This window comes from Echinops telfairi, unplaced genomic scaffold (assembly GCF_000313985.2).
Source record: "Echinops telfairi isolate 266 unplaced genomic scaffold, ASM31398v2 ScPeMD7_655;HRSCAF=1070, whole genome shotgun sequence".
Lineage (NCBI taxonomy): Eukaryota > Metazoa > Chordata > Mammalia > Afrosoricida > Tenrecidae > Echinops > Echinops telfairi.
In genome coordinates, this window is record NW_022104553.1 from 17,989,199 (window position 1) to 17,998,264 (window position 9,066).

General features: G+C 61.7%; 1 protein-coding gene across 1 annotated transcript in view; it reads right to left on the reverse strand.

The window, feature by feature from the left end:
* Positions 1–1,726: 1,726 nt before the first annotated feature.
* Positions 1,727–9,066, reverse strand: part of PRPF31 (pre-mRNA processing factor 31) — an 8,638-nt gene continuing 1,298 nt past the window's right edge. The window contains exons 3-12 of the mRNA XM_045292399.1: positions 7,870–7,967; positions 6,664–6,770; positions 6,078–6,247; positions 5,567–5,724; positions 4,589–4,678; positions 4,196–4,323; positions 4,022–4,094; positions 3,077–3,205; positions 2,811–2,909; positions 1,727–2,065 (exon numbers count right to left, since the gene is read on the reverse strand). Coding sequence (XP_045148334.1) covers positions 1,940–2,065; positions 2,811–2,909; positions 3,077–3,205; positions 4,022–4,094; positions 4,196–4,323; positions 4,589–4,678; positions 5,567–5,724; positions 6,078–6,247; positions 6,664–6,770; positions 7,870–7,967 — 1,178 coding nt within the window. The 3' untranslated portion in view covers positions 1,727–1,939. The remainder of the gene's footprint in view (positions 2,066–2,810; positions 2,910–3,076; positions 3,206–4,021; positions 4,095–4,195; positions 4,324–4,588; positions 4,679–5,566; positions 5,725–6,077; positions 6,248–6,663; positions 6,771–7,869; positions 7,968–9,066) is intronic.

Sequence of the window (9,066 nt, forward strand, 5' to 3'; positions counted from 1 at the left end):
GCCTGGCAGGCTGGGTGTCTGGGGTGGAGGGAGGCCTTCACCCTGTGAGTTGGAGATGAGTCCTAATCACATTCTCATAATTAATGCTGTTCCCCACTATATCCTCCCATAGTAGTGCTACCTTAAGGTTACCTCTAACAAGCATGTGGCTGATTGCTATGCAGCCTGCAGCTTTAACTGTAGGAGCAGATGCAAGTTATTGCTCTCTAGCCTCTGAAGACAGCCACTCTCCCTTACCTGCCCCAGCACTGGTGTTAGGTTACTCCTCCAATGTACTCAGGGATCTTTAGGGGTAGGGTACAACCCACTTTATTACGTATATGGTTACTTATAATTACGGGGGCTTGCACGCCTCCCCCCCCAGACTATATAAGCCTTGATTGGAAATATATTCTATGTGGACTTGGCTCCTGAAGTCATGGTGGTCCTAGAGGTGAGCACTTATATGCTTTATCTTGTCTGATGTCTCTTTAATTTTACCCCTTAAATTACACAACCGCCCCTTGGACCCATTCGATTGTGGGGGCTGGAACCCCACGAGGTGCCCAGAGTCAGTTTTGACTCATAGTGGCCCCACAGACGACAGGATTGAACATGGTCTGATCGCAGCCCTCCTGTCTGTGAGCCCCTTGTTGCAGGCACCGTGCCAATCCATCTCACTGAGGGCTTCTTTTTTTTTATTTTTTTATCCTTTCTGTTGCTCCTGTTACCAAGCCGGAAGAGGGCTCTGGTTTGGGTTACTGGACCCCAATGGTGCACGAGGAGCCAAGAGCTTCCTGGGCACAAGCTCGCTGCCCTCACAAGTACCTGAGGCATGGGTGCGAAGTCACATTGTTTGGAAGAGTGAGGCCACCTGTCCCCGGGAGCCACACCAGCCAGGCTCACCAGTTGGCTGCCCTCTGCCCAGGCTCCTGACCCGGTGTCGGCCATGGGTGGCCCCAATGTCACCTGACTGGGATGCTGTGCCCCACCAAGGGGCATGAAACAGTTCTTGTGTGTGTGTGTGGGGGGGAGATGCCATCAACTGTCCATTTTCCCTCGAACTCTTGGAAGCTTCCTTGTGTCATGTTGGGGAGGCCGTGATTCCCAGTGGCTCAGCAGTTCCGTAAGGCCATACAAGGGCTAAGTCTCTCCAACTGTGATCAGTCAGTGGTAAGAGTGGGATGCAACAGCCTTTACTCGGGTCCCCATCCCTTAGCGGTTATCAGGGGTGCTTCCCTGGGGGTGTGGCAAGCATCCCCTTCTATCTTGCAAGTGCTTAAATGAGAAGTGAGCGGAGGTGGAGGGAACGGGGACCTCAGTACCACCAAGAGACAAGATGGGGACAGAGTGCCCCTTTGGGCCCCAGTGTCCCTGTGCTGGGAACCTCCTAGACCTAGACCCAGGGGGAAATAGAGGCCAAGGCATATGGAGATTTTTTTTCTCAAGGAATTTTCGGCTCGCAGATGTTGAAACGAGGACCTTCTCCCAGAGCAGACAAGGAGAGAGCCTTCCCCCTGAGCTGGTGCCTTTTGAACTGCAGCCTCCACGTTGTTCGAGAATAAACCTGTTGGCTCAGCGCCCCCTTGTGGAACTTCGGATACAGCTGCCCCTCTCCCCACCGCCCTCCACCCCCCAGCCCCCAAACTGAGACACAGGCCCAAATGGTGTCCGCAAAGCCTGGGGGCTCCCATACCTCCACCTGCTGCCCTGGGCGCTGGGCAAGCGATCGCTCGCTGAGGACCGGTTCTGGGTGAGGCTTTTAATGAAAGTTTTTTCCAAATGCATCTCCTTTCCCAGCTGGGCAAATACAAGGCAAAGACGAACACCAGCTGTGCCCACATCGGGCAGGGACCTGGACTCGAGGAGGCGGGGCCGCACTTCTGCGCAAGGCTCCCTGCAGTCCGGTGGGCGGGGCACGCCGGGAGGGGGGTTCTCCTGACCCCCGGGGGGCGGGGCCTCAGGTGGACATGATGCCGCTCTTCTCGCTCTTCACCTTGAGGAACTCGGCCATGCTGGAGAAGTACTTCTGGTTAGCCTCGGCCACCTTCTTCTCCGCCGCCTGCGGGTTTACGATCTCCAGGCCCTGGGGTGGGGGGTGTGTGTAGGAAGGGGGGTCAGGAAGGGTGAGTGACAGGAGGCGGGGCCTTGGCAGTGATCCCTTGGCCCCACCCAGCAAAGCCTGATAGACCCGTGTAAGCAAGTGGCTATCGGGTTGTGGGGGTGTGACAGTAGTTCACTTGTTGCTGTGGGCTGCCCTGCCCTCCCTACCCGTTGGCTGACCGTGGGGCATTCTAAGTCAGTAGGCTGGAGGCTTAGGTGATTCTCCCCCACCCACCCCTACCCCCATCTGAGAACAGCCAGGCTCCAGTTGGCGGGCAACAGGTAGACACGGCAGGGCGCCGGCCTCACTGCAGCCCCAGGGGGCTCTCACGGGCACCCTGCAGCTCAGACCCAGGCCTGGAGGCGGGCCTTTCCAAAGGAAAGAACCCTGCGTTGCTGTGGGCTCACCCTGCTCACAGTGTCCCCACGGGCAGAGTGGAACCGCCCCTGTGGGTTTGCTGGGGTGGGAATCTCTGCTGAAGCACACAGCCTCATTGCTCCCCCGAGGAGCTGCTGGAGGATTTGAACCGGCAACCTGAAGGTTGGCAGTGGAATGCTTAACTGTCTGCAGCATGCAGGGGCTTCTGTTTCCCCAGTGCAGAAGCAGAAGGCTCGGGGTGGATGGTCTAGGAGGGCAGGAGGGGGAGGGCTTCCGGGAACCTAACTGACAAGAGCTGCAGCCCATACCCACGGAGCGTGGCCTGACCCGGGCAGGGGCGGGCACATACCTGGAGTGGCGTGAAGGCCACGCTGGAGGCCGTGCCGGAGGAGCGGTCCCGGATGGTGGACTTGCCGCCATACACCACGCTCTGCTTCTGTAGGGTTCGCTGTGGCAGGGAGAAGGGGATGGGGCTGGGACCTTAGCCAGCCTGCCCTATGGGGTCTGCCCATCCTGGGAGGCAGGCGGGGCGAGGGGGCTCCGCCCCGCCCATTCTGAGGAGGGCAGGGAGGATGGGGTGCTGGCTGGCGTGCAGTGCGGCCGGCCCTGCGTTACCTGCAGCGTCTTGGAGATCCTGGCTTTGGTGGCCTCGTTCACCTGCGTCTGCCGCACTCGCCCGCTGCCCGACTTGCCCAGGTGCCCCAGGCTGAAGCCCAGGTCCTCCTGGTAGGCGTCCTCCTCGATCTGCAGGGGGCGGCAGGGCCTGCAGTCAGGCTACGGCGCTGCCCCTCCCCGGGCTTGGGGCGCAGACCCCTCTGTGACCGTCGAGGGTGGCCCTGTTTACACTGACCCCGTTACATGAGCCGGGCTCAGTCCTGTTCTCCCTTATCCCCGCAGTCCCAGGCGCCACAGCTGAACAGAAAACCCACGTGCTGTCAACTCCCACCCCAGTGACAATAAAGTTACAACCAGCCCGTCCCCAGAAAGGAGGCAGGCAGCAAGTGAACCGTGGTGGGGGTCCTGTCCAGGGAGGCAGATGATACGTGGCGGCCTGAAGAGGGTCAGTGAGCACATGGGTGGGTCTGCCTCAATCCGAAGGCCGGAACACCAAAACCCTGAACTCCCCGCAGCCCGTGCCCTGCGGATGCGGGCGCCATGACTGGGACCTGGGCCGGGCTCAAGGCTGCGGGGTGACAAGCTTCCAGCTGCGCCTGTGGGCTGCGGACTTGCCTCAAAGCTCACTGCCGACTCACAGCGACCCACAGGACAGGGTAGAACTGCTCCTGTGGGTTTCTGAGGCTCCCTTTCGAAGAGCAGACAGCCTCATCTTTCTCCCCAGGAGCGGTTGGGGGTTTCAAACCGCCGACCTTGCAGTTAGCAGCCCAATTCGGAACCCATGCCACCATCAGGCTCCTAGCTGGGCTCGGTGCGTCTCACACAGTGACCGGGACAGCTCAGAGGGAGAGACGGGCTTGGGAGGCAGGGAGGGGCGGGCCAGGAGATGAGTGGCGTTAGCTAAGCGTCCCACACGAAGGGTACTGGCGGGGCGGGGGCGCCCACCTCTCCGAAGCTCATGCGGTTGGCCTGCTTGCGGATCTCCGTGAGACCCAGCCGCTCCTTCATCTTTCGGTACCTGTGGACCACCGGGAGGAAGGGGCGGAGCTCGGGGTCAGGGGAGGAGCTGCAAGGCCTGCCTGCCCCTCCAGGCCCCGCCCCCCAGGCCCCCGGCTGCACCTGCGGCCACCTCGCTTCTTGCGCTGTCCATCCAGGGGCGCAGGCAGCGGCTTCACCTGCTTCACGGGCGGCGGCTCCTGCCACTTGTCGAACTTGCGCTCGATTTCGTCCTTCAGCTCATAGCCCACCTGCGAGCGCGCAACGGGCTCCTTCATTTTCCCTCCCATCGAAATCTTTGAAACCTTGTTTTCCCTGTGAACTGGGTAGGTGCGAGCCACCCTGCCCCACCCCCCACCTCCCGCAACTATGAACTTCTGTTCACCTATGTCCTTCATCCATGCGGTCTGAGATGCTGGAGGGCGGGAACCCTCGACCTCCTCCCGGTTGGCAGCCTTCAGGCCGGCCTGCAGACGCCCCGCCCCTCTCCTCCCTCTCCCCAGCACGCAAGCGTACCTTGCCCTCCGGGCTCTCGTGGAAGCTGTCCACTCGCGCTGCTAGTGTGCACTTGGCCGCCACGAGCCGCGCTGCCTTCCGACGGAGGTCCTGGGGGAAAGGAACGCGAGAGGGAGGCGGGGCCTATGTGAGCCGGCCAGCTGGACAGATGGACAGGCAGGGGGCAGGACATCCAGGACGTCCTGCCAGTTGTAACTACACTACTGCTACTTCCAGCTTTCAGAGCCAAATCTGTCCCCAGGTGGCTACAGCCTTGGGGGTCCCTCTTCCTCGTTCCAGGAGAGTTAGGGATAGCATTTGCTCAGGCAATGGCCCCCTGGTCAGCTACAGGGCCAGATTCCTTCCCCAGCAGCCAGTCTGCCCCCAGGACCAGGACCCTTGCTTGTAGCCACCCTGTGCCTGATCTAGCTTGGGACAGCCAGGTGAGGGGGCACACTCAGGGAGGGAGACCCTCAGGGAGGGACAATGCCACAAACATCAGGGTCTGCTGGGTGCAGGGCTCCTTCAGTGCACACCATCCTGACAATAAGGGCAGGAGGGTGCTGTACTTTGCAGCAATGCATAATAAAGGATTTCCGTTTGCACTCAGAGGCTGGGGGAACCAGATGGTGCCCCATGACCAGTGCCCAAAGCTCTGAAAGAGATCCCAGGGGGCTCTGGGGAGGGGCAGGACGTGGAAAAAATTCAAACTGAAGAAACGACAGACCAGGCTTACTGGTCCCAGGTTGTGGGAAGGTATTCTCAGGAAGAACTGGTCCCTGGAGTAGGACTTGCTTCTTGGAGGAAGTAGGAGAGCAACGAACAAGAGGCCAGCCCCCCCCCTCCAATGAGACGGACTGACTCGGGGTCTAGCGGGACTGACACTGTGCTGTTCTGCCGAGTCAGAACCAATTTGGCAACACCTAACAGTAAGGGCGTGCAACTAAGACACGGCCCGGGCAGAGCGGGCTGCTTCGGGCAGCGCGGCTGGGGCCTCACCGGGGGCAGGGACTGCACGATGTCACTGTGGTAGATGTAGCCCGTGTGGGGCAGCACCGAAGTGGACGAGAAGCCCGAGAGCGTCCTGCGCTGAGCTCCAAGCAGCATGATGTTGCAGGCGGGCATCTTGGAGAGGTTGGTCAGGCCCCCAGCCACGCCTGCAGCAGGACAGGGAGAAGAAGGCCAGGGGCCCCGAGGGGCACAGCTCAGACCTCTCTGCCTCTCACATTTGGGGTTCGATATTCTTTGCCAACAGTCACTTCTTCCAGTCTCCTTTATGCATTCCTGGGGCCCCACAGGGGTGGGGGAGAATGGCTTCTGAGGGTCTCAGATACTTGAAGGGAACAGACCACCTCCTCTTCCTCCCAGGGAGAAGCTGGTGGGGTTGAACCACCGACCTTGCAGTTACCAGCCAAGCACTTGAGTGTTTGCCCCACCTGGGGACTTCACTACGCATGCACGCACGGCAGGTCAGCCCACCCGCCCACCCCATGGGGCGTGCCTGCCTCACCCATGATCTTGGCTGCGGTGGAGGCCCCGATGATGATGGAGAGGTTGGGGGCGATGAAGGACATGCGGGACTCCACGTACTCGTAGATGCGGTGCTTGGAGGCGTTCAGCTCCAGGGCCATGTCGCATGCCTCCTCCAGCCGCTCCAGCTCCTCCTCCGACAGCTGCTGCCTGGGGGACGGGGGGAGGCGGGCGGCATGGGAGGGGGAACCGGAACGCCCTCCCTGGCGCCCCACCTGATGGGCCTCGGACATCCCTCTGCTCGCTGTGCATACACGGGCGCACGTGTGTGTCTGCAGGGCTGCAGAAAGGCCTTGGAGGGAGGGCGGGCTGAGCTAACCCGTGTTCTCGTGAGCTTTCGGAGTCCATGCTGCCCACGTGTGTGCACGCACCTGCATGTGAGTGGGCAGCTGGCCGTGTGAGTGTGTGAACTCCACCTACACACGGCTGTGACTGGCCCTGTGCCCGGGACAGGCATGTGGGTCACCTAGGGCCTGCCCCCTCCCTGCCACTAGGACCCTGAGGTCCTCTTCGCCGGATAGGGGGTGAGCAGCCGGCCTGGGAGCTGCTCCCTGCTGTGCACGCACCCCTGGGTGGTGGAGGCGGTGACGCTGACGACCATGATGGTGGCGTTGGTCAGGATCTGCTGCAGGTTCTCGTTGTTCTTGCACTTGTCCAGGCTGTTGCCCAGCTCCTAGCCGGTGGAAGGCGAGAAGGCAGGAGGTGGGCTGGGGGGGCACACAGGGACACCTTCCGCCCTCCCACCTGACTCCTCCCCAGGCTCTCCCACCAGTCCACTCAGCGAACACTCACACCCATGAGGAGCCACCAGCCACACCAAACCACTGGCAGCAGCATCTGCCCCAGACGCCAAGACTGGCAGGCACGGAAGCTCACGGCCATTGCATCGATGCCCACCCAGTGCGGCCCTACAGGACGGGGCACAACTGCCCCTGTGGACTTCCAGGCCTGTCGCTCTTTACGGGAGTAGACAGTCCCCTCTTTCTCCCTCGGAGCGGCTGGTGGTTTCGAACTGCTGGCCTTGCGGCACTTCTTGTAGCCCCACATGTGAGCACTATGCCCCCAGGGCTCCTATGACAGGCAGGGTGGACCCGTGGACAGGGGAGCCCGGGGAGGAAGGAGAGGGCTGTCACCCTGTGGGGCGTGCAGGCTTGTCGAAAAACAAACCGTGTAGGAGCGGTGGATCGGGGAGTGAGCGGGCTCTGTAAACCGTGACCCAAAGAGGAGGGCAAGTTCACACAACACAACCACCAGCCGTCCCCTGGCGGTCCGAGTCCTGTAGGACAGGCCAGGAAGCAACCCCAGAGCCAAGGACCAGCAGCAGCCAAGCATGACCGAAGAATCGACCCGGCTGAGCCCGAGGTGGACATTCGGGCTCGGGGGCTCCTAGGGGACCCCTTCTGTTGTCTGGAGCCGCTCACGCGGCAGCACTTAAGGCAGCTTGAGGTGTCTACCATTCCAAACCCGGGCGGTCCTGTCTTGGACTGAACTGTCTCTCCACAAAGGGTGAGTCCACTTGGCCGGGCTGTGATCCCCAGCGGTCTGGCAGTCATGGACGGATGCAGCTGCGCCCACAGTGGGATCCGCCTTGGGGCCGGGGCACAACCCCCTCACTCAGTTCGGAGCCCTGACCTGCTGTGGGAGCGGCGCAGCTGTCTTTCGACCCACCCGGGCTGCCGTGGGCCCCAGTCAAGTGGGGTCCTCAGGGGTCCTCAGCACGTGGGTAAGGGCGGCCCCCAGGTGGCTCGCGGCCCCCCGCCCTCCCCCCTCACCTTCACCGTGCGGATGTAGTCCAGGGCGTTGGGCACCAGGGACTCCAGTTCGGGGAACCGCTTGGAGTACTTGTCCCGGATGAACTTGTGGATGATGTCTGAGGTGGACAGAGGGGAGGGGCCTGATGAGGAAAAGGGCACGGGGGTGGGGGTGGGGGGTGTCTCCACACAGGCACAGACACACACGGCCTCCTGGGATGAAGGCCGTATCCATCGGTGGTCCTGCCCTGATACTGCTGCTACGGCTCCCGAGTCAGGCCCCTGAGCACAGTGCCATGTGCACAGTGGCCCCTGTTGCCCCCCAACTGGTTGCAGATGGAACCGCGAGCCAAGAAGAGCCCAGGAGCTGCTACTGGGACACGGGCTGCCTGGGCCCAGTCTTGCAGGTTTCCACGGACAGTGGCTGGGGGCTGCGGCAGGGGCGGGGGTGCCCTGGGTCTCCTGCCAGGCAGGTGAGAATTCAACTGCCCCTGGAGGTCTCCGTGCAAAGGCCACGTGGGTCACTTCCAGTCCCCAAGGCCTGGCCTGCGCTCCAGAAGCAGCGGTGACCGCAGGGTGTTTGTGGGGTCGTGAGCTGTGTGTCCAGAAGCACTGAGTCTCTCCCCCTGCAGCCTCCTGGGACTCAGGGGTTCACTCACATCCTGACCCCCAAGAACTGTGCCCTCCCTTCCCCTCCAGCCTTGGCTTTGCTGGCGGGCCAGGGTGGTGCTGGCCAGCAGGGGCTGGAGCAGTCACCTGGGACCATGGAGTAGATGGCTGAACAAGGAGAAAGGAAGGGCCTGGGCGCTGTGCTGGCCCGGACCTCTCACCTCGACTTCTGTGAGCTGAAAAGCCACCTCCCTCTTGTGGGAGCCGTCCTGACACAGCAGCAGGGCCGTGTGGACAGGACGGTGGCCCGGCTCCTGCCTCTCCCCTCACATGTGGGGCGAGTGACTGTTTGGGGGCCACTGTGGCCCCCGCTAGCGAGGAGTTCTGGTGGTGTCATGGGTTATGGACGGGGTTACTCACTGCAAGGTCTGGCGTTTGAAACCACCAGCCGTTTATCCAGGGGAGAAAGAGGGGGCTCTCTGCACCTGCCAAGACCTAAAGTCTTGGAAAACCCCACGGGCGCAGTTCTACCGGTAGCGTCCTATCAAGTTGCTATAAGTTGGCATGGACAGGAGGGCGGGGCTTGCGGTCTGGTTATCCCCACTCACT